The sequence below is a fragment of the Macrotis lagotis genome, chromosome 5 (genome assembly GCF_037893015.1).
Source record: "Macrotis lagotis isolate mMagLag1 chromosome 5, bilby.v1.9.chrom.fasta, whole genome shotgun sequence".
NCBI classification, from domain to species: Eukaryota; Metazoa; Chordata; class Mammalia; order Peramelemorphia; family Peramelidae; genus Macrotis; species Macrotis lagotis.
In genome coordinates this window covers 218984006-219009813 of record NC_133662.1, presented here as the reverse complement: position 1 = coordinate 219009813, position 25808 = coordinate 218984006, and the positions used below count along the sequence as shown (strand labels likewise).

At 35.7% G+C, this 25808-nt stretch overlaps 1 protein-coding gene and 1 long non-coding RNA gene across 4 annotated transcripts in view; both read left to right on the top strand.

The window, feature by feature from the left end:
- The window catches only part of TRIM33 (tripartite motif containing 33), a 150028-nt gene extending 140707 nt beyond the window's left edge, over nucleotides 1–9321 (top strand). Inside the window, exons 16-20 of one of the 2 annotated variants that reach the window (XM_074188491.1) lie at nucleotides 1633–1756; nucleotides 2938–3012; nucleotides 4525–4677; nucleotides 6114–6164; nucleotides 6244–9321. In XM_074188491.1, the coding sequence (XP_074044592.1) occupies nucleotides 1633–1756; nucleotides 2938–3012; nucleotides 4525–4677; nucleotides 6114–6164; nucleotides 6244–6456 (616 nt within the window). In that variant the 3' untranslated portion in view covers nucleotides 6457–9321. The remainder of the gene's footprint in view (nucleotides 1–1632; nucleotides 1757–2937; nucleotides 3013–4524; nucleotides 4678–6113; nucleotides 6165–6243) is intronic. The other variant, XM_074188492.1, reaches the window with a different exon arrangement.
- A 10309-nt stretch (nucleotides 9322–19630) lies between these two features.
- The window catches only part of LOC141490063 (uncharacterized), a 91450-nt gene continuing 85272 nt past the window's right edge, over nucleotides 19631–25808 (top strand). For both annotated transcript variants that reach the window (XR_012469055.1, XR_012469056.1), the window contains exon 1: nucleotides 19631–20159. This is a non-coding gene — a long non-coding RNA (uncharacterized LOC141490063). The remainder of the gene's footprint in view (nucleotides 20160–25808) is intronic.

The following is a 25808-nucleotide window of genomic DNA, read 5'->3' as shown; positions in this document are numbered from 1 at the left end:
CTACACAAACAGTAGAAATAGTACTACAATCAGGACTTGAGTACCAGCCTCTCTCAGTTTCCTCATCTGTAAAATGAGCAGTTTTGGGACAAATGGCCTCTCAGTGGCTCTGAAGCAGTGATCCTAGTACAGGAATTTAAGGTCTCATCTGGACAGTGCTGAGACCTCTTTAATGTTTGTCCTTCCCTCAGGTTCAGAACATTGTTATGCTCCTGTTTGAATCTTTTAATGTTTCTCAATTCCTTTGTGAATACACTCCTTAACTTGACATTTCAGGTTAATATTGCCCTTTCACAATCTAATTTAACCAAATATTTTTCATCCAAATTGGACTAGTCACCATATATCAAATTTTCAACCTTTCTCTTTTTCTACCATTTGTTGCTCCCTTTCATGCCTAAATAAATTCCTCTTCAAGTCTCCATCTTTTGAAACCTTTGTCATTCAAAACCTTAGGTGAACGCCTCTATCGATCATGAACTGATTTCTGTTCCCCTGCCTATAGTGAAAACTACATCCCTAAGTCTCTCATGTCAGTGGAATATATTCATTCCTATGTAGTTCTCCCATTCTTTTGTTTTGTTATTTTTATTTGCGTACATGTCTCATTCTCCTTGCTATGCTACACCTAGTCCAGTGTCCAAGATAGATACATTTTTAAAGTAAATTTAATTTGAATTGACATTTTCATTTATTCATTTCTGAATTCAAAATAAAGATTTGTAAAGTCAAACTGAGGCAAACGGTATAAAAGCAGTTTGGCACTTTAATCCTGATTGATTAAAGCAGAGAGCTCATTGACTAATTCTGTTCTTTGAAAATATTTGTTCCTTGATTTGGTTAAGCTCTGCTAAAATTGTTTAAGTGCTTTCACCTAGATCTCGGGAATGTCTACATTTTTTTTTTCAAGGCAAATGGGGTTAAGTGGCTTGCCCAAGGCCACACAGCTAGGTAATTATTAAGTGTCTGAGACCAGATTTGAACCCAGGTACTCCTGACTCCAGGACCAGTGCTTTATCCACTGCACCACCTAGCCACCCTGGGAATATCTACATCTTACAGGTCCTTTCTTTTCCTTCCTTTTTTAAGAGAGCCAAACCTTAGTTTCTTGGTTTCAAGTGCAAGGATCGTTCCATGTTTTTTTATGCCCTAAAATATCCCAGAAGGTTGGAATTTGGGGATTTTGTCACTGGGAATTGGAGATAGCAATTGATAGGGATTTTGCAGCTGCTACATAAATAGGTTTGTATTTGTTAGCAGTATCATCTCATTCTAGTAGCAAGAGATAACTAATTAGAATCAATCTCTATCTTCTCAGTCTTCAGTTTAATATAAAATCCTGACAAGACCAAATTGATATGATAAAATAAAAGATGGCATAATCCACCCAGTTAGACAGTTCAGATAGGTATATGTGATTTAAAATTCTATAAGTTGAATTATATTTTCATTTTATAAACATGAAGAACATTCTATTTAAAGAAAGCAGCATTGAACCATTTTGAAAAACAGTTAATTCTTTTATGGTGTCATTAAATACTCATATCTATTTTACTGGGTCACATAGACCTATGGGAAAAGAGCTAATAAAGTCACCTTGAACTTGGACTGATTCTGTTTCCCCCTCTGTAGTGGAGAATGGATTTGCACGTTTTGCAGAGATCTTGGGAAACCTGAGGTTGAATATGATTGTGACAATTTGCAACACAGCAAGAAGGGAAAAACTGCACAGGGCTTAAGCCCCATGGACCAAAGGGTAAGGACTAAATAGTTGATTTGTCGTTATGACTTTAACAAAGATCTGCTTCCTTGGCACTTATTTGTAATAAACACTGAGCTCACAAAATTTTCACTAAAAGGGCTGGTCTTGAAGTTGAAAATTGGGGTTGTTGGTTAGAATGGTTTAAATTGCATAAAGGCTCTTGTGACCATGAAATCAGTGTTTTTAGTAAGTAGTTTGTATTTGAAAAGAGGAGATAATTAGTTTAGATAACAAATTTTTTGAAGAAATATTTGATCACTTAACCTTATTAAAGTGGATTTCATTTGAGGACATTAGTGATCTTAATTATTGGTTGGGGAAGAATAATTCCTAAAGAATTTACATTTCAGCTGGGTATTAGGAAGAAATTTTCTGGCTCCTCAAGCAAGCAATTGATCCATATACAAGATTTTTACTTTAATTTTCACATGACGTATCACTTATAATATCTCAGTAATCTATGCATGGATACTTCATAGCAAATTGTTTCTCTCAAATTGATGATTTTTGGTCACTGAGCAATGCTCCCTAATAGGTGCTATGTGTTCAATTTAATATTTACTGTAGTTTATCATAGAAAGCAAAAGAATTGTTTGTCCACTCCCATCCAAAATTAATGTTCTGTAAAGTTCATTATTGAGTGATTAATGAATTGTTCTTGACTCCCTTCCATTTGTTTATTAGTTAACCTTAAATTGACTTAGAAATATGACTTGAGATGCCATTGGTATGTAATTTGAGCAACAACCTTTCAAAAAGTTAGTTTCACTTCATTGCATTTTATTTTCTATCAGATGTATGGCTGAAAGAATGCTGGATTTGGAGTCAGAATGTAGGTTCAAATTTAAACTCTTCTTTGAACCTATTGAATTTAGACAAATCACTTGATGATTTCTTCCTCCTCAAAATGATGGGGTTGAACTCAATGACCTCTTAAGTCCATCCCAATCCAGGTTTTCAGTTTTTGTCAGATGGCCTGGAGATTAAAGACTGCCATTTTGATCCTTAGTCATCCTAATTCTGGTGGGCAAGAAGACAGATTTTCTTGAATGCAGAATCTTTTCTTAAAGACAATTTATAGAGAATTGAGCTTGTTCAAATTCTAAAGAATATCTTATTATAGGAAAAAGATAATTCATAAATTTTCTTTCTGTACTTTTTTTTGGGGGAGCCAGAAATGTGAACGTCTACTGCTTTACCTCTATTGCCATGAACTGAGTATTGAATTCCAGGAACCTGTCCCTGTTTCGGTGAGTTGTCTATCTTTAATGTTCAGCTTTGACAAGCAGTCCTTAAAAGATCAAAGACTTTATTTTAGAGTTAAGAATTTGGCAGAATGACAGTGAAATTCATTTATTTAAACTCCTATTCATGTAATAGTTTCTTAGTGAATTCAAAATTTAGAAATTATGAAAATGCTAAGAAGACTGGGGAAGATTACTGGATTGAAAGTCATGTAACCTGAGTCCTGGCCATAGCTTTGCCTTTAACCACAAAACATAACCTCTCTGTAACTCTGTGTAAAGAACTAGTGTTCTTTACACTAGTGTTCCTATGAGATCCTTTTCAAGTCTCAAATTTTGTTCCTTGTGTTGATCTTGAAGAGAAACTAAACCATAGGCATGTAAGAATTCTAATAAAAATAAAATTGAATTATCAACAACCCTGCTGAATAACTTTGGGAAATTATGAAGATTGATTTTTGTTTTGTCTTTTACAAAAAAAAAATAAGGCCAAGGGTGTTTACTAATATTATATTATATATTTACTAATATTAGATTCTTTGAACTCTTGCATTTTGGAAAAAACCTATTCTCCATCAATTAATGAGTAGAATTATGTTATAGTGAGAAGTTTTGTGTTGGTTATTTCACATTTTTGTGTTGCTACAATTTTTCTTCCAATTCTTAATTTGAGGTGGGGGGGAAATAAAATCAAAATCATAAATACTATAACCTACAGGAAGTAACATGGAGATTTTGATCCCTGTAAGCAGTAATATTCCCATGATTTCCAGATTATATGAAAGTGCTCCTGTGCAGTATATGGATGCTGTAGAAGAAGATGGTGATTTTATTTCCTTTTTGGTGATTAACCAGTTTATCTCTGTAAAATTGTTAGATTTTTGGGTAGCAAATTTGGCCAAGGTAGAGACAAGACTTTATAAGTTTTATATTAGCAAAGAATCATAGAAAATTTGCAAGTTGGGCAAATAAAGATTTTTGTGAAAATGTTTGCCCCTTTTTGCTGAATAAGTACTTAGGACTGTGTTGCCATCAGTATGGTTTGTAGTGATGATCTCTTCCTATTTTCTCAGGCTTTATACATCGTTTTCATGGGGCATTTGTAATCATTGATTAGCATATGTGTGTGTGTATATATATATATATATATATATATATACACACACAACACACACACAACACACACACAAATGCACGTGATTGTGTGTGTGTGTGTGTGTGTGTGTGTGTGTGTGTGGATATCAAGTATTTAGTATCTAGATGTTTAGTGATCCTTAAACCACAAGGAGTCCATTATAGCAGGAATTTGCCATACACTCATTAAGAGATTGTCTTTATTGATTGGATTATAGGAAAAGAGTTTTAAAACATGTATTTGTCTTATAAACTAAGGAGCCGTTTGTCTTCCAGACTGAAATATTCCTAAAGAAATGCAAACATTTCCTAACTGAATAGAGTATCTTTTTAGTTATTATAGCATAATATAGCAAGGGAATTATTTATTCTTTTTTTTCTCAGATACCAAACTACTATAAAATTATAAAGAAACCAATGGATTTATCCACAGTGAAAAAGAAGCTTCAAAAGAAACATTCCCAACACTACCAAATCCCAGATGACTTTGTGGCAGACGTCCGATTGATCTTCAAGAACTGTGAAAGGTTTAATGAAGTATGTTAGCTTCCAAGATGTAGAGCTTTAGGTTTTTTCAAAAGATCTTTCAAACTCAGAAAACCAATCTGTTTTTAAAATTTTTAAGTTTACCTCGTTAGAATTAATAAGTGAGCGTTTTGCCATTTCTAAATAAGAAAAGTCATTGTGCTTAGGGAGGCAATGTTAGGCCTGAAAAAAGAAAAAGATCTTTTAAAAAATTTTCTTGATTATTTAAAAGTTATTTTTTTGTTGTTACCAGAGTCCAAAGCTAGTCTGTGTATTCTGAGGTTCTGATGAAACTTTTTCAAATCCATGGAAAACCAGAAAGTTAAGCCCTATTAAAAGTAGAAATTCAAAAGGATTTCCATGATAACTGAGATAATCTGTGCATATTCAATTAGGTTTTAGTAATTTCAGACTTCCCCAGCTATAGACTGAGAGTAGAACATTAAGACTAAAATTTCTGTACCAACATTGCAACTCTGCAGAGAGTTTGCCATTTATGAAAGGACATTGGTTATCTTTCTGTCCTGGAGAAAAAAATGCGGTGTTGTCCTCTTGTCACCAAAATAAATTTCGTGTTGCCTACAGGAAGAAATCACAACTCTCTTTTCAAGAAAGGTTTTATTAGGATGCTGGTGGGAGTGGGTGGGGATGGAGAGAGAGGCTCTACTTGGGAAGTATTCTTATCCTCAGATTCCAGAACTACTTTTATCAATGTTGGTTCTCTGTGGTTCCATATGAATCTCATTTAAATCTGAGAAATACAGATCTCTTTAATAAAAATCTATTACAGAGTAAAGTTTCTATATTCTCTTTTTGTTTCTTATGTAATAGTGTGACTGGAATCAAGGCCAAGGACAGTATTATTAAGATAGTTGCAATAAAATCTCACTCATTTGGAATTGAATTGGTAAAAAGTATGATTTCAAGTTTTTTGGGTTTTTTTAAAAAAGCAAAGTTCTTTTACTTGAAATATACACAGTAACATAGATTAATAACTGATAAAAAAATATGCCAAAGAGATCTTTTTATACTTATCTAGTTAATGAAATAGTCCCTGATGAACATGTTCTGTATGCAGTTGAATATTGCTAAAGTGATTTTTTTAAGTGCTGGATAATAGTTTTCTTAAGCAAGTTAATCATTTCTTCTATAAACTTAGTTATATCCTTTGCTTTTTGCTACTTTTTTCTCTAGATAGTGCACAGGCACTTCAACCCTGCCCTATTTATTACAGTTTCTAAATTAGTGGGGTTTAATTAATAATGTTTGCTGTGAATTTAGAAACAGAACCTTATAAAGAAGGTATATTCTGTTGAATTTTTTAAAGCAAATTGATCACAGCAATTTGTTCTCCCTTTATGACTGACTTTAGTCACCGACTCTATGCAGTCTCATAACTTTAGAAAGGATTATAATTTCCCTTTTTTTGACTCTGGTATCCTTTTTAGATGATGAAAGTTGTTCAAGTTTATGCAGAAACACAAGAGATTAATTTGAAGGTAAGCTTTTCAGACCATGCACACTTGGCGAAGGGACGTGCATTGCCAATAGGTAAATGTTCCTATCTTTTGTTTGCAGGCTGATTCAGAAGTAGCACAGGCAGGGAAATCAGTTGCTTTATACTTTGAAGATAAACTCAGAGAGATCTACTCAGACAGGACCTTCCCACCTTTGCCAGAATTTGAGCAAGAAGAGGATGATGGTGAGATAACTGAGGACTCTGATGAAGACTTTATCCAGCCCCGCCGAAAGCGCCTAAAATCAGACGAGAGACCTGTGCATATAAAGTAGAATGACACCATGGACTTAAATAACATTGTAAAAACTTATTTAAGTGTTGCTGGAACGTCCTGCCTACAGTGGCCAACTCCTTGAAGAAGCTGGTAGCTTGCTTTTAGACAGTATTAGATTGGAAAAATGTTTGGATGACAAACACATTCTTGTCAAAAAGAGGGGACAGCTTTATTGCAGACATAAAAGAGACACAATTGATTTGAAGTTCCCTGTTCTTCCCAAAGAGGACAGGATCTCTGTGTTCTCATACTTAGAGATGGGCGAATATTGGTGATCATGTGTGGTTTAGATTGATAGGAAACTGACTGTACAGGTAAATAATTTGAGTCATGTTGCTTGATAATTTTTCTATTAGGACTGGACCAGCACAGTTACTAAATCAAATTATTCCCAGTACTGGGTTCTTGTCTAGTTAAAGTGAAAGTAGCATTGCTCAAATTTCCCTCTAACATGGACTCAACATTGAATCACGACTTTCAATTAGTTTTTTCTCATTGGAATGTTTTTGGGCCTAACTTTCTATGTTAGCTTCTCTTAGCTTCAGGAAATTTCACCATTCATCCAGCCTTCCCAGTCTACTTAACTAGTGGGGAGGAACAGGACTGGGGCCAGTAGGCTGAGCCTAAAAAAAGGAGATGGTAATTCTTCAATAATAGATCATGTGTATTTATAATAGAGTCCTATCCAGAAATACACTCCCACACAATTGCACTTCCCAGGTTAACTCATTTGATTATATTGTTGCCCCCATGAAACAGGCAGAATGTTCGTTCCAAAATTAATTTAGTCTTGTATGCATTTAAATTTGAGTCTGAGAAGGTAACTACTGGCAGTCATCCAGTCTTCCTTCATATCAGTTTTCTGATAGACCACTATTGGCAAACAATAATCTGTCAACTACCAAATGTGTAAAATTTCCTGTATTTCACTTTGTCTTATTTGTAAATAGTGAACTGAAACTTCTGGCAGATCAGCAACATTTGCTGAGCCTGTTTTTTAAGCTAATGTGTATTCTTACTAATGTTCCTATCAAGAATGGATTTGTAATATATGCTGTCTATTTCTAACATCACATTCATATTTTGAGGTTCTATCTTATTTTAATAGAGAACAGACTTCTCAAAGCTTTCTTCAGAAACAGCTTGTAAATGAAATGTCTAAAAGAGTATAACAAACCCGGTGGGGTTAAATTACTCATCTGTCCACCAAGTGGGACATTTGCATGGACTGAGGACTTAAAGTCCTTGAAGAGGGTTAGGAGGCAGAGCCTGAAAATCATCCAGTCCCCACTTGAATGGTCCTTGGTGTATCCCCACCTCAGCTACCCAGATCATCACAGCATTACTAAGCAGATAAATCAGCTTGACTCTGGAATGGTTTGTTTTTCTTCTCTTCATTAGTAATGCTTAGGTCCATGACTTGTGTAATTTAGCCCTTGTACAGGCTTCTCTTTTTTTCAGAAGAACATTTTAAAGTCCTACTTTTGTTTGGACAAATTAGTTCCTAATACAGTGGCCAAAATAAAAGAATGTGCTACTAGATACTTTCTCAGACATAGCAGATTTGTGGCAAACTTTTTTTTTTAAAAAATATGCATTTAGCATGAGTAGGTCATACAGTAAAGACCATTCATAAAATGAAATTATTTGACTTAACTGTACTGTAGAAGTAAATATTTTTACTCATTTTGAATCAACAAAAACACTCTAAAGAAATGCTTGTACAAAATTCCTTCACGTTATTTATTTTATTTACTAAGGGAAGAAAAATAACCTTGAGACCTTTCTAAAATAGTAAAGAAACCAAGAATGGAGTCTATAAATCCTATTTGATTCACCACCCTCTTAAATTCCAAACCTTCCTGTAAATTGAATTACAAAAGAGGCATTAAAATATTTAAAATTTCACTCAAATTTTCAGAGAACAGTTTTCCTCTGAAAGTATTGATCTTTTTTATTTGAAAGAATTTTTCTCTTCTGAGTTCTCCCTCCTTTTTCTTCCACCTCTTCCCTTTTTTATCAGTTTGGAATGAGTGGAAAAAACACATTTGTTGCAAGACCTTTTAGGTCAGGAGGGCAGGTCTGCTTTGAATCCTGACAGGGAACTGTGCCTTTGCTTTCCCTTTCATGATTCTTTGTTATTGTCTCATCTACATATTCTGTCATTTTAGAAAAAAAAAGAGGAAATTAGCAGTTTTATTTTCTGTTTACTTTCCAGTATTTGTATCCTTGGGGAAGGGGATGGATATAAGGTGAGTATGAGTTAGAAGAAGAAAATTAAATCACTTGGGATTTGATGTGCAGAAAATCATATTGCTTCTCCAAATAACCATTTACTGCTGACCAAATAAACTAAAGGTCAAAAGTATTCACTTCAGACTTAATTTTATTTTTTCCTTACATACTATCCAGAATATAATTTCTGGATATAAGGTTACTTTATTAAAGTACCCCAAATCATACTGTGAGTCTAATACCATCAGACTTTGTTAATATAAATTTTACGTTTTTTCTTATTAAGTTGCAACTGAAGACCAACTTTGAACATAAAACAACAATCAAGCATGTTGGGGTCATTTTGGTTTATTTTGGAAACCTTATGTTCATGTCTTTCTCAGGAGCAGCAATATTTTCATATTGGCTTATTTCCTTATAGTAGAAATTCTTGAAAAAAATGTCATTTGTTCAATGCTTTAGATTCATTGCTACCATTGGGAATAGTGGGAAATAGCCTGCCAAAATCCCCTTCCAAAACAAAAAAACAAGGATATTAAAGTTAAAAACTCCTTTCTGATTTGTGATTGCCTAAAAGTTTGGAGTTCCTGGACCAGTGTATTCATGGCTGTGACGAGATGACCTTCCATGGTGAATCCCTATGGAGGGCGTTTCTGTCACAGATTGAATGGCCTGATGTTGAGATGGTTTCTGTGGGTGTTCTGCTTTTTTTATGATGTATGTGAAATGTCTGGATTGACAAGTAACGTAAGGCATCTAATTCTAGTACTTGTTTAAAGGAATACTTTTAAAACTAAATCACATCTCACTTTTGGTTGTAACTGGCCCTGTGTTGTTGTTGGCTTTTTTTTTTTAAGTTAATCCAAAGAAGTAAAGGCAGTTTAGTCTGAAATAGATGTGAAAAGTGTATAGTGTGTTAATTGTGGACTGATCAATTACCTCAGCAGGTATCCTGCCTTGTAATTACTAGTAATTAGTGTTAACCAGCTAAATAGATTCAGGTCTCCTGACTGTGCCCTGGGACCGTGGCCTCCCACATACTATGAAGGCTGTGCTCCTATCCAAAAAAGGGGTAAATGACCACCTGCCTCATTCCCTTTTCTCCCTAGATCTCCTGTTCCCCCCACTTTTTTTTTTAATCCTCCATACCATATATATACACTTTTCACAAGCAGACATGCTCTATGTAAGTGTAGATACCTTATTGTCAAAGCTGGCATTCAGCACCATTTGCTGTCAACATCATCAACATTGGATCAATGAAATATTTTATAAAATTTTTATCCCCTTATAATTAGAAGTCCACTTCTGTGCTTCTCTTAGAACATTCTTTATTAACTAATCTACTGAAGTTTAGGTAACAGCATCAATGTTTCCAAATTGCGGTACATTATAACAACATTCTGGACACAGACTCCTCCATTTATTTCCCTCCCAATTGTCTCTTCCTTGAAAAGCAATAAAACTGCTTTAAGTCTGTTGCCTAATAGCATGACATGAATTCTTTCCTTTGGACAGTGATTTTATAGGAAAGTTTGTATGCATATCTCCAAGACTAGCTTTTAAAAAATAAAAATATAAATGTGCAGGAGTTACTGACAATATATTGTGGCATTTTATTTTAAAAATTGGGGAAAGTTACATATTTTTTTAAAAGTAGGTGTTTGAGTAAATAATGGAGGTACTTTTTTTAAGAAATAAATTTATATGCCACAGTTTACATAGACCTATTTCAGACTTCACACATACACTTGGATATGGCAATTTCTTTTACTCTGTTAAAAATGCATGTATAGAAATTCTTCCACCTTATTATTAGTTCCTTGTGGTTGCCAACTTGTTCGTTTATAATAATGCTTTTTATTGTATCTGAGAATCAATAGTTTTCCAAAAATGCCGTTCATTTGGATATCTTTAACATAACTGTTGAACTACAGAATGTTCAAAAATTCAATTTTACCCTTTTTCTAGCAAGTGATCTTTACAATTGAAGACTGTTCTTTTGAATTAGCTGAATTTCTACAAGGTAAGGCACAAAAAGCATTTTGTAAGTGCCATCACTGCGTTCCCTTTTGAGTGTGACCTAAATTTCAAACATAAAAAGAAATGCATGTCTGCTACTGGTCTGAAAAATTTAGGCATTTTATTATGTTGAAAACACAATGAAACATGTATATAAGCCTATAAAAAGATTTGTGCAATTGAAAGCCTGTTAATTTTTTTTAGGTAGATGAAATAACTACACATGAAAGGGTTAAATTCACAGCATTCTTAATGATGGTTTTTGCTCCCAGTATTTACTGGTACTTTTTTTTGCACATAGTTAACTTGACTCATCCTTCAATATGATTCTTCAAAAAAAAGTACTGTTTCTGTGGTATTGTATTCTCTAAATAATCATATTTAATTTTTTAATGAGGTTACAGTTCCTAATTGTTCCGTTCCTGTGTTTTTTGCTGGTGTGTAATAAAGGCAAGTTTTTTCTTTTCATGGTTATTTAATACATTAGCAGCCTGTAAATATTTCTTGTTTAAAATGCTCTGGAATGTGTTGTAGAAGTTGTATTAGATCAGTTAAAAGCATTGTTTAAGAACCACTTTGTTTTGGTTATTTCTATTAAATTAGAAAAATGAAAACGTTTTCAAATCGAGTTCCTTTTTCTTTTTTTATTCCTCTATGAATTTAGAGATATGATACTTTCTTTCCTAAGTTTCCATCCTGATTATGTGAATTCTGAGATTCTATGTGTGTTGGAACTTAGCAATGATTTAGCTCCAGAGATAATAATACCTGGAATCCAAATAGAACTTTAATAAAATAAAAATGTATCTTAATTATGAACTCTTTGAGAAAGAAGAGTCAGAGATGTAGATCCTCCCCATTTTAGGATAAGACAAGGGTTTGATTGACTTGTCAAATAGTGGTCAGGAGAATGTGTCAGCTGTCTTAAATCCTTTAAGTTTGTAAGATGAGATGCCTATCCTACATTAATTCTCTGGTCCATAAAGTAGAAAATAAGCCCCTATTTTAAATTATAGTCATTTTCAAGGACAAATGGGCATATAAGATACTTTGTGGAAAGAATGCAGAACTTCATCATTTTGACACAAGCCCCTTTCAATTTATTCTCTTTATCCATGAGGTTATCACCATACTTCATTTTCAGAGATGTTGCTGATGGTGTTTGGTTCTTTTTGGCCATGCCCACATATAGCTACAATCGTAACTATCTTTTATGACAACTATTGAGTAAGCTTTAGCATCTGTTATTGCAGTTGCCAATAGCTGTTTTGGTTCTTGGTTGGTTCAGAACCTTTTTGTCCCCAAAGCCCTCTATTCCTTAAAACTACTTGGGGGACAGTTCTGTTTTTTTGCCTGTATGCTGTGCTTTGCCAGGAGCCCACAATTACATGTTTTCAAGTAATTCATGATACTAACTTTATTCTTATGAACAAGCTCCCTATAACTCAGCTCTTTGATGAAGAGGAAATAGAATCAATAAATCTAATTAATGTTAAGTTTATTCTATATAGTGCTTTTAACTCTTTTGATCTATTACCTTTGATCCTCATAACTCCCCTGTAAATAGCACAATTATTATTACTCCCATTATACATATAAGAATACATTTTCAAAGGAATGATTTAAGATACTTATTATCTTCTGTGTTGAGCATTTCTCCTGATCATTAATGTGCTTGTAGGAATTAGAGTAGGGAGATGATTTTCATCATCATTAAACCCCCATCCTCTTACTTTTACACATGAGGAAATTTAGACCCAGGGAAGGTAAAGTGAATTTCTCAAAGTCCCACATGGTAAATTGGAGCTAGGATTTAAACCCCAAGCTGATTTGAATTTAAACCCTAAGAGTTTTTGTGTTTTAGCCCTAGCAAGAGATTTAATTTTCCAGCTGTTAAGAATGGACACTTTGAGTGGATGGCCCAAGTCATCTACTTACTCTCTAGAGTTCTAGAAACAACATTGTTTCCAGATTGTAAAGAAATGGTAGGCATACTGCTCTTAATCCACTAGTTTGTCATCTGTTCACAGGGAGCAACGAGGGTTTAGGGGCCTCCCTTACAGTTCAAACTTTGAATGTCTAATCTGTTCAATAGTTAACATTCTTTGGGGAGAAATACAGATTTTTTGTATGATAGAATCCTTTTTTTTCCAAGAAGACTGCAATCCAGTAGAGCATAAGACATGTAAATAATTGCAGTACAAGGTGCTAATAAGAAGTCTTATTAGAGAAGAGACAGCTTGGCAAAGAGGATAAAGAACTTCTGAGTTAAAAAAAGACCTGGATTCATCTTCAATACTTCTCAGAGTCCATAGGTATCTCGAAGACCAATTGAAGAGATGGCGCCAATCTAAAATGACAAAGAACTATACTAGATCTCCCCATACCATTGAAATCAGATTAGGTCAAAAATAGGGAAGGGTAGCGGGTGAGGGAAAAGATCGCCAGAAGAGATCGAGATGGAAAAGCTAGTGGACTTAGGATGTAAATTTTGTTAGCTGGTATGGGGCTAAAGAGGGGAAAATACAGAAAATGAAGAGATTAGGTTTCCTAAGAATAAATCTGCTTTATCAAATTGAAATATCTTCTGGTAATAGAATTTAAATGTGATTTATCTTTTTAGTGAGAGATAATGCTCAAGATGAACTACTACTTGGCAAGTGAAACCACTGCACAGGTAGATAGCTAAAAGGTTGATCTAAAGTCAGATTTCAAATCCTTAAAATAATTTTTTGTATTTAAAATCCCATGACTTATCAAATCACTCTGGGGCAGCTAGGTGGTACAGTGGATAGAGCATTATCCACTGTCCAAGAGGATGTGAGTTCAAAACCAGTCTTAGATAGTTGATACTTAACTAGTTGTGAGACCTTGAGCAAGTCACTTAACCTCATTGTCCCATAATCCAACTCCCCCCCCCCCAAAAGAAATCACCCTTTGGAAATGTCTTCAGACTCTAGTAAATATGAAAGTAATTCCAAATGTCTAAAGATATTATTGGTTACTAATTGTCAGCATATTCTTATTTTAAGTCATATCTACTTAAAGGAATTTTGATGTAAATTTTGAAATTGTGTGCGTTGAATTATTCATATATTTACTGATTGGTTCCAGTTAAACCTGTGTCTGTGTATCAGAAGAAAGCACAGTACTCTTCTCCCCCCAAATCAATATCTTAGTTCCTATTATGGATCCTCAGATTTGGTTCCTGAAAGGCCTAATTTCAAGAAAGCACCAAAGTATGTTGACTTTGAAAAAAAAGGATTCCCTGTTGATAAAAACAAAACCAAAATCAACATTTTATATGGCTCTTTTAAGCTACACAAATATTCAAATAGAACTCTATTTTATTGACCAGGCAGTAAGCCCTAGTGATTCCAGCCTACTGGTGATTTTGTGCCTACTTATATTCTCCCACAATTTTGACTTGGGTAATAAATACATAGGATCTTTGCTCACTTTCCCTTGACATCAAAAGGAGATTAATAGAATATTTGGTTCATTGTTACTTTATCCATATGATCGATCTTTTTCTCCTTGATTCTGATACTCCCATCTTCTTTGCCTTCTGTGTATAACTTTTAATCCTTCCATTACTTGAAGTCAGCAACCAGTAGAATACTAGTTATTTAAAAGATGAGCCTTTCTTTAGGGAAGAATTTGGAAATGAAGACTCTTCATCTATAAAGGAAGGTTGGATTAGATGGTCTCTAAGGTTTCTCCTTAAAGGAGAAGCAGTTTCAGAGACCACTTGATTTGATTGGAATCTAGGTTTCTCGTCTTCAAGACAATCACAATTTTGGTCCTACACCATAGGGTCTTTCATGCTTCCAGATTTGGAAGGGCATTTATAACATACAATCCCTTCCTTCCACTTAGGGCCCCATAGACTATTAAAACTGGGAGGAACAATCTAGTTCAATTGCCTTATTTTTTGACTAGGGAAATAGGTCCAGAAAATTTGGGGGATTCACCTGAAGTCACCCAGCTATTAAGATAACCAGGACATGCTAGTTCTTTTTTATTACACTATGAGAGCATTTTATTTAACTTTAGGTAAGCTCAGAATTACTTTAACTCAGGATTCTTCTAATTCTAGAAATATGGGCATGTTCAAGGAAAGAAAAGGAGGAAGTGTTCTTCAGATCCATTGAGGTCCTCAAGACCTCATTCCTTGTTCTTCCAGATCAACCATATTGCATGACCCCATTGCTTCAAATGCTGTGCTAATTTTTCTAAACCCTCATCCTTCTCTGTCCTCTTTAGCATTCTTTCTTTTATCTATATTAGTTTCTTATGTCTCACTTGTAGCCTTCCTTGTACTGAAGTCTTCATGATTTCCTGAACATACTCTCCTACTCAATCTAACTTTGACCTACTCCTCTTCCTCACCCAGAAACTGGGACCCAGGACTTCATTTTCACCTGTTAACTTTTTTTTTTTTGCAAGGCAAATGGGGTTAAGTGGCTTACCCAAGGCCACACAGCTTAGGTAATTATTAAGTGTCTGAGAGCAAACTTGAACCCAGGTACTCCTGACTCCAGGGCTGCTGCTTAACTCTTATTCATTTTAGACCAACTCCCTCCATAGGCATCCTCCAGACCCATTTCTCTGTACTCTAGTCTTTCCACCTTTGTGGGTCTGTCGTAACATTGTTCAGCACTTGTTCTTAGAAACTAGAAGGGACTTTGAGTAAAGAGGCAGAATAATTCTTATTACTACATATAGTTCTTGATTCTAATTCATTTCAGTTCTATAGATGGGTGAATTGCTTGAAGGGGGGGGACTTGCAAGGATTGATGGGCTCGTTTATCAGTGAAGAAATCACAAGGCTCTCTGACTCAAGAGGGTAAGAAAAATCATAAAGCTTCATTCACAGGTTACTGCAAAAAGTTTCAGTTCACATAGTTCTTTAGGGAGGCCACAAGGTAAAGCTCTAGCTGATAAATATAAAACTTAAGCAATGAAGACAACAGCTACAAGCTGAGCTGTGTAAGAAGAAGGGAGAGACTAGAAGAAGAAGAAAAGATAGGAACAAGTGGGCAGACTAAGATCAGCAATGGATCTGCTGAGGTCAACCTAGAGGACAGGCTGAACAGAACTTTTAAAGGGAGCCTAACCCACCTCTTGTGGGTTAGGGGAGGGGTGAATGGGGAGGGGTCAAGGAGTGACCCACCTGGATGTGACTGGAGTCAAGCATAGACGGCAGCTTATGTGACAGGTGAAGGAGGAGTGGGGGGAAGGGGCTGAGGTTGTTCCTATTAGTGAATTTATATTTCAGAAGAGGGTTAGACTAAATAATGGGGAGGAAGTCAGAGGCCCACAGAAAATGCCGGACAAATGATATTTCCTTAATATTACAGGAAATGTCAGATAACTATCTTAATATTTCTCCTTTATCACTTCAACTTTACAGGGCAAGGGAAGGGTCACGTACTATATCTCCTGATTACCAGAATGTTGTGCCCATCTGGCAAATGAGAAGATAAATTCAACTGCTCCATTTTGGAGACCTCTGAATGACTGTCTAAATCACTGAAACCATGAACCAAGAAAGACCACTGGGGCTAAGATAAAATTAATGCTGAATAGAATTGTCAGAAGAAGCTCATTCAACATATTTAAATATTTTTGTTGTTTTTATATCGCTTTCATCTCCAAAGGTAATCTTCCCTCATGTTCCTACCCAGTAAGCCATGTCTTGTAATAGAGTGAAAAAGAGGGAAAACAAGTCCAAAACTAATAATAATAATTATATATTATTAGTTGTACAAGGTACTTTGTTCCTTATCTCATTTGATCCTAGTAGCACCCTGTGAGTTAGGTTCTTGTATTACCTTCTGTTAGTATATGAGATAGAGAAAGGTTGAGTGACTTTTACTTTGGTCACATAGCTAATATCCGAGGTAGCATATAGAATCAGTTCTTTCCAACTCCAGATATAATACAAAAGTGATTGTCCCAAGCCTTTCATTTTGTGTAGGGGGAACAAATAGAACTTACTATTCTTATCTTCCTTATAGCATGAATTTCCCATGGATTTTTCATTCACATTTGTACAAATGAGCATGTAATAGTCCCTTGTGAAAGTCATTAAGAGCAAGTGATTATAGACTGACATTGGTTCCACTTTGTCTGCATCATGAACCTATGAGCTAGCTAGAGGCTGTTAAGGCCACTTTTCTTTCCAAAAATGGAGCCAATCAAAATTCATCATTGAAGATATCTCCTAGTTTGTAGTAAATCAAATTCAGTGGAACCTGGGAAATAATTCAAATTATTTAAAGCATTAATTCAAATAAATATAAAATAAAGATTAAAAAGCAATATTTAGATTTGCAGTGGTTCCTCATGGAGAAAAAACTCTTCAGTGAATTTGTCCTGATCTATAAGTGTACAGAAGACAGTATAATTCTTTACAAGTTATGCTCTCCTGAGGTTTTTTTTTACTTCCTTGTCAAACACACATACACACACAGACAAATATATTCCATAGCATATACATGGGACTGATAAATTATCTTCTAATATTTCTCTTATACTTTTCATTATGTTGATGAAGGAAAAAGCAATGCTCACACCAAACTAGCACTAAGGGACATTAGTGCTATCCAAAAACAAAAGTTACACATATGCCATCATATGTATACTTAGAGATTTAATCCTCAAAAACCTTTTTTAGATATTTAATGATAACTTGCTTTTATATCATCTACATCCTTCTCTATAGTTCCTCTTTTCTCCCCTCCTAGAATTTGATCTCTTGAAGATTTAACATGAAGTGTAGAAGTCTAAGGATAGATTGCAGGGAGTCCATGCACTTCATTAGAAGATAATTATATCTATTTTCATTAAGCTCTAACTGAAATTTAGTATTATCTTCCATTATAAATATAGAAAATAATACATTCTAGGAAGAGATCCATCTGCCTTGCCAAAGAGGTACGTGTTCCCCCTCCAAAAAAAATGGAAATCCCTCCTTGCCTTAATTCAGCAAAACTAACCAATACATCTAGTTCCTACTTTCAATGTTTCTCATTCCTTCTCAAAGGAGGAAATGAGACATTCTCTTATTTCTCTTGGAAGCCAAACTTTTGACCATTGTAATTTCACAGCATCCAATTTTTATTATTGTAGTATTTTTTTCTTGTCATCATGAGGTCTATCGTCTTCCTAGTTATACTTACGTTATTTTTGCCTCAGTTTATGTACCTTCCTTTATTTCTCTGTATTCCTCACATACGTTATTTCTTATGAAATACAGTACCATGATTTATTTAGACCTTCCATAGTCAATAGGCATCTGCCTTGTATCCAGGTCTTTGCTTTTATACCTATAGATATTTTGGTGTGTATTGGTTCTGTCTTATTTTCGATCTTGTTGAGGTTTATGTTTAGGAGTGAGATATCTGAATCAGATTTGGATATAGTCACTCTTGTCTGCAAAGAAATTCTTCTGCAGGCAAATTGAACAGTGCTGAGAGCTTTCTAGGTGCTCTCTTCAGGTTACATGCCCCATCTGCAAATTTGATAAGTATGCAAAGGGGTACATATATATATATAGATATAGATATAGATATAGATATAGATATATTGCCTTAAATATCTAAGGCAATAATATTGAAAAATGTTTTTTTCTATTTTTTATTTTTCCAATTACATGTTATGGAAGTTTTTCAACTTTTACCCACATGCATATACATATTAAGTTGCAAAATTTCCTTCCATCCTCCCTTTCCACCCCCCTCCCCTCAGTGGCGAACAGTGTAGTGAGTATTGTACATACACATTTGTGTTGAACATATTTACAGATTAGTCATTTTCGGTATGAGGAATTAGGATTAAGCAAAAAAGAAGAAAAAACCGTGAGATAGAAAGACATAAGAGAAATTTTTAAAAAGCATATGTAATGTTCATTTGGATTTTGAAGGGTTTTGTTTCTTTTCCTCTGAATTGGAATAGCATTGACCATCACCAGGTTCCTAGGGTTGTCCTAGCTCTCCAAACTGCTGAAAGGAATGTATCCATCAAGATTGTTCATCTCACAATTTTGTTATGTTATTGTACATTGTTCTCTTGGTTCTACACCCTTCGCTCAGCATCAGATTCTATAAGTCATTCCATGCTTCTTTAGAGTCCGACCATTTATGGTTTCTTATAGAACAAAAATATTCCATAGTATTTGTGTACCATAACTTGTTTAACTATTCCCCAGTCAATGAGCATCTCCTCAAGTTCTAATTCTTTGCCACTACAAAAAGAGCTGCTATTATTATTTTGGAGCATGTGGGACTTTTCACATTTTTTATGATTTCTTCTGGATATAGGCCTAGTATTGGAATTGCTGGGCCAAGGGCATGATCAGTTTTATTGCTCTTTGGGCATAGTTCCATATCGGTTCACAACTCCACCAATAGTGCGTTATTGTCCCAATCCTCCCAAAACTCTCCAACATTGATCATTTTCCCTTTCTGTCATCTTAGCCAAGCGATAGGTGTGAGGTGGAACCTCATAATTGCTTTAATTTGCATCCTCTAATCAGTAATGACTTAGAGCATTTTTATATGATTTTATATGATATACATACATATAACTTTAATTTTTTCATTTGAAAACTGTCTATTCATATCATTTGACCATTTATTTTGATAAATATGTTAAACAGCATGGGAACAAATAAATCCCAACACAAGAGGTCTTCCAAGTTGACTTTGAACCATCAATTATATTTTTGATATGTACATTCAATCAATAGCAAATCTCTCTAATTGTACTGTCTTGTGAAGCCCACATCTCTCAGTCTTCCATAAATAATTACACGTTTTTCACATTTGCAAGTGACATGAAGATATATCACATAGGGGAAAGAGCACTGATTCTGAAATCAAGAGATTCATATCATTTTATTACTCAGCCTCTAGGTCTCAGTTTCCTCAGGTTCCTGAGAAGGTTAACTCTGTGGTGTTTTTTGAGTTCCCTTTCAGATCCTATGTTCTCATACTTGTTCTTTCGCATGTTGGGTGACAAAATCAGAATCCAAAAATGTTTGAAAAGTTGTAATGATGCTGAGAAGAAATTTGCTCCAAGCGACATCATTGGTTTGAGAATTCTCTCCCACAATGCAGACTACAATTCATCCATGCCTACCCAATTCCTCCCAAAAATTCATCTTGGGGAGGGTCTGCCTTCCTTATTTTCTCCTGACATTCTGAGAGTATCAATGAAGGATTCTTCCTGTTCACCTGTCATCCCTCAATCTGACAAGACCAGTCCATCCTTCCTTCCTGTCACACAGTTCTTTGAAGTCCTTTCATCATAATGTTCAGAACTCTGCATAGGTTACATGTAGCCTGCTCACGTGTGCCTCTCCACTGGCCTTTGAATATTTCTTTAGTTCTTCAGAGATACTTGGTGTTCCTCAACGTGCTGTCATACCAGTAAAATGTGAGTATTGGAAAGATGAACCAACAGGTCATCTGGAAAAATAGAAGGGAAGGAGTGGTATGAAGCAGTAGTTGCTCTCTCCTGAACCCTGGTCTTGTCAACTTACATCTGGAGTGTTGCATTCAGTTTTGAATAGGGAATTTTCAGGAGGACATTGAGCTGGGAAGCATCCAGAGAAGGATAATAGGATGGTTAAGGATTAAGGATTTAGCCATATGCAAATCAGTTGTGAAGGCATACCCTCTATTTTAAAAATGAGGAAATTGAGACCCAGAGGTTAAGCAACTTAACCAAGATGTTATTGTCTTTGAGTCATTTCAATTTTGTCTGGCTTAACATGATCCCATTTGGAGTTTTCTCGGCAGAGATTCTGGAGTGGTTTGCCATTCCTTTGCCAGCTCATTTTACATTTGAGGAACTGAGGCAGACAGTGGTGTCCACACTTACACAACAAATAAGTATCTAAATCTGGATTTGAACTCAGGTCTTCTTGACTTTGGGCCCAGCAGTCAGCCTCAGTTTCTTCATCTGTAAAATGTGAATAATATTACCTACTTCACAGGATTGATATAAGAACTGAATAAGATAATGTATAAAATGCTTTGCTTGCAAACCTTAAAAGCACTATAAAAATGCTAGCTATTATTATTAATGCAATTATTATTATCACTCTTATTTTCAATTCATTTCAACCAACATTAAGCATCTTCTATGTACAAAGCACTGTGCTGAATACTAAAAATAAAAAGACAATAAAAAAATCATTCCCTCAGGAGTCTTATATTCACTGGAGAAAATGAACACATGCAGAAATAAGTAAATATAAAGTAATATAAAAAGTAATTTTGAAATAGACAATGATCATTACCAGGGGATCAGAACAGACCTTATATAGAAGGTAGAATCAGAGCTAAGGCTTAAAGAGTGCCAAAATTTCTGTGAAGGATGGGGAAATGCCTTATACAAACATAAAGATTTGGAAAATATAATGTTAATGAATCAGGAGCAACTAGAAAATTAGAGAAGGGAAATAATAGAGTCTGCAAAGAGACCAAATTGTATAAAGTCTTTAATTGAGGATTATTTATTATTATTATTATTATTGAGGATTTTACACTGCATTCTAGAGATAAGTTCACTTATCTTGGCTGTCCTTTTCCAAGGAGGTCCACATTAACAATGAGGTTGACACTCACATTGCCCATAGCTAGCTCAGCATTTGGGAGGCCCCAAAAGAAAGTATGGGAGAGAAGAGGTATTAGACCAAACTGAAGGTCTACAGAGCCATGGTACTGACCTCATTGCTATAAGCCTGTGAAACGTGGACAGTCTACCAGCACCATGTCAGGAAATTGAATCACTTCCATTTAAATTGTCTAAAGAGGATTCTGAAGATCACCTGGCAAGAGAAGATCCCAGACACTGAGGTTCTTTCTTGAGCTAAGCAGCCTAGCATTCCAACATTACTATAGAGAGTGCCACTATGATGGGCTGGACACCTTGTTAGAATGCCAGATGTACGCTTACCAAAAAAACTATTTTATGGAGATCTCCCACAGGACAAGCGCTCACAGGGGGATCAGAAGAAATGATATCGAGACACCCTGAAGACTCATTGAAGAACTTTAGAATTGACTGTACAGCTTGGGAGACACTGAAACAGGACTGCCCAGCATGGCATGCCCTTATCAGTGAAGGGCCTGCACTCCATAAGGAAGGCAAAATGAAAGGAACTCAAAGGAAATGTGACATCCATAAGTTTAGAGAACCCACCCCAGGTGTTCACATGAACTATTTGTGCCTGACCTGTGGCAGAGCATTCTGAGCTCACATTGATCTGATCAGCCACAGTTAGACACACTGGGACTTGTCTCTAGCATAGGGATGTCATTTTGGTTCTCTTTCAGAATGAAGGACAGCAACCCACCAACCAACCATTCACAACTTATAGGTCCCTATGTTATCTAACTAGTCCCATTCTTTCTGAACTTCAGAGACCTCAGGTGGGCTGACTTGAGGGTAGACGTATAAGGAGGGGGGGGAACCAGATTTTTTCTTTGGGAATAAGCTTTTTCTTTATAATTTCACAACATTAGGTTTTGTTTGCAGTTATTGTTCTGTCATCACATTTGTCACTTGCTTATCTCCTCTTACCTCACTTTGCACCAATCATTGCAAGTCTTGCCATGCTGTTCTGAATTCAGTTACTGTTTCTTACAGAACAATAATATGTCATTACTTTAATTACTATTACTTCTCATTCTGAGATCTTTCAATGTTTCCCTGCTTTGCATGAATAGAGTAATTTTATAGATTTTTCTCCTGGCTCTGCCCATTTTGCCTTGCATCAGCTCACACAAATTCTTTCATGTTTCCCTAAATTCTTCATATTTAGGATTACATCTATATGCCACAATTTTTTAAGTCATTCCCACTTAATAAACATTCTCTTTATTTCTTATTTCCTTTTTTTTTCTTTTTTTTTTTTTTTTTTGGTTTTCGCAAGGCAATGGGGCTGACTTGCCTAAGTCAACACAGCTAGGTAATTATTAAGTGTCTGAGGCTGGATTTGAACTCAGTTCCTCCTCCAGGGCTGGTTCTCTATCCACTGTGTAACACCTAGCTACCCCTCTAATTTTCTTCTAATACAAAATAAATATTTGTGTACCTTGGGGGACTACCCCTAGTAGTGATATAACTATTTCAGATAAGCAGGTGCTATGTTCCTCAGTTTAATAACTTTCTATTGTTGGTCAGTTTTTCAGTTATGTCTAATTCTTCATGACTCTACAGACCATAGCATGCCAGTATTCTCTACTATCTCCCAAAGTCTGTCTAAGCTCATGTTCATTGCTTCCATGACACTATCTATTCCTCCCATCCTCAGCTGTTTCCTTCAATCTTTCCCAACATCGGGGTCTTTTCCATTGAGTCCTGTCTTTTCATTACATGGTCAAAGGATTTAAGCTTCACTTTCAGTATTTGTCCTTCCAATGAATAGTCTGAATTAATTTCTGTAAGTATTGACTGCTTCGATCTTACTGTCCAAGGAACTCTCATAAAAACTGTGTTTCTGCAACCCTCAGGTTTCTTTATGGTGCAACTCTCCCAGTCAGATATCACTACTGGAAAATCATAGATTTGACTTTATGGTAAGAGTAAGTAATGTCTCTGCTTTTCAGTCTGCTGTGCAGATTTGCCATAGCTTTTCTTCCAAAGAGGAAGCATCTTTTAGTTGTATTGCTGCAATTGCCATTTTCAGTGATCCTTGAGCTCAGGACTATAAAATCTGCCACTGCTTCCATTTCTTCCCCCTCTAATTGCCAGGAAGTTATGATCTTAGTTTTTGTTTTTTAATATTAAGTTTCAAGCTGACTTTACACTCTCTGCTTTCACCCTCATTATGAGGCTTAATTCTTCACTTTCTGCCTCCAGAATGGTCTGTATGTGTTTGTGTGTGTGTGTGTGTGTGTGAGAGAGAGAGAGAGAGAGAGAATTATATAATTAGAGATTGTTAATATTTCTCCTGGCAGCCTAAATTTCAGCTTTTAATGATCCAGCCTGGTCTTGCACATGATGTCCTCTGCACATAAGTTAAATAAATAAAATGACAATATACGAGCTTGTCATGTTCTTTTTCCAATCTTAAGCCAATCGTTGTTCCATGTTTGATTCTAACTGTTGCTTCTCAACCCATGTTACAAGTTTCTCAAGAGACAAGTAAGATGATCTGGTTCTCATATCTCTAGGAGGACTTACTACAAATTGTCAAAGACATTAGTGTAGTCAATGAATCAGAACTATGTGATTTTCTGTAATTCCCTTGCTTTCCCCATAATCCAGTGAATGCTGGCAATTTGATGCCTTTCCCTTGAGAACCATCCTGCATTTCTTGATTCATATATTGCTGAAACCTAGCTTACAGAATCTTAAGCATGACCTTACTGGTATGTGAAATGAGTGCAATTGTTCAGTAATTTCAATTCTTTCACATTGCCCTTCTTCATGATAGGAACTTAAACTGATCTTTCCCAGTCCAGTAGCCATTATTGAGTTTTCCAAATTTGCTGGCACATTGAGTGCAGTACTTTAATAGCAGCATCTTTTCAAGTTTTAAATAGCTCAGCTGGAGGAGATTCTGACAAGATGGTAGGATAGGTCAGAAAATGTTCTGCTCTCCAAATTTCCTCCACAGAAAAAAGACAGAATATTGCCTCAGAGGGAATGTAGAACAGCAGAAATGAAGAAAAGTCACGGTAAAGCAGACAACCTAAGAAAACCCCAGGAAAGACCTGACCTCCAGGGGCAAAGGTTTGACCTGAATGAAATGCAAACACCTCCAAGCCAACTCTGCAGAAACAAGAAAGAATAAACTCTGGCGGAAGCTGCAGTTAATAGGCAGCTCAGCCTTAGAACCTTTGCTGTCACCAATAATATTCGGATCTGAGACCTGAACAGGAGAAGATTGAAGGATCTTCCACTGTTGAAGGATGCTAAGCATAGCTGTGCTGACCAGACAGGTCCCAGACTGAGCTGCAGCTCCAGAGGATGGAGAGGAGGGATGGGACCCTGCTGGTCTAGGAGAGCAAAGTTCCTAGTTTCAGTTCCAAAGAAGAGGAGACAGTTGTAGTTTGTAGCCTCTGGAGGGACTACAGAAAGTGAGAACATTTGTGGGACTGAAGGCTCTAGCCTTGGCTTAGGAGTGAAGAAGAGATCCCAAGGTTGAACCCTGGGACGACCTCAGAAAATAGCAGTAAGAAGCCTGAGGCTTGGGGAACATTTTTCCTCACACTTCAAAGCTATAACTTGCTTACACTAATAACTGCTAAAACCAAAATAAACAAATAAAAATGAGCAAGAAAAGGAGAAAGAACTCATTCATAGAAAGCTACTCTAGGGATAGAAAAGATCTGGGTTCATATTCAGAGAAAGATTTAATAAAGTTTAAAAAGCTTTTTCTACAAGGCAATGGAGTTAAAGTGACTTGCCCAAGGTCGGCACAGCTACGTAATTATTAAATGTCTGATGCTGGATTTGATCTCAGGTCCTCCCGATTCCAGTGCCCTGTCCATTGTGCCACCTAGCCACCTAACTGCCCCGATTACTTCTTTTTCAGTGAGAAACATCAAATGGTCCCAAGCACAAAAATATTTCTTGGGAGAACTTTAAAAAGACTTTAAAAATCAATTAAGAGAGGGGGCGGCTAGGTGGCGCAGTGGATAGAGCACTGGCCTTGGAGTCAGGAGTACCTGAGTTCAAATCCAGCCTCAGACGCTTAATAACGACCTAGCTGTGTGGCCTTGGGCAAGCCACTTAACCCCACTGCCTTGCAAAAACCTAAAAACAAAAATCAATTAAGTGAAATGAGAAAAAATTAGGGGGGGGGGGATTCAAGAACAAGCCAAGAAAATTATGAAAAGGTAGTCAACCAACTTGAAATAGAGGATGGAAATCTTAAAAGTAAAAAATAATTCCTTGAAAACTAGAATTGAGCAAAGGAAGTTTGTGAGGTTCTAAGTCACAAAGAGATAATAAACACAATATGAAAAGAATGAAAAACTGGAAGACAGTGTGACACATCTCAGAAAAATCATTGATCTGGAGGATAAATATTTTGAGGAGAAATAATTAAGAATAGTCTGCCTTAAA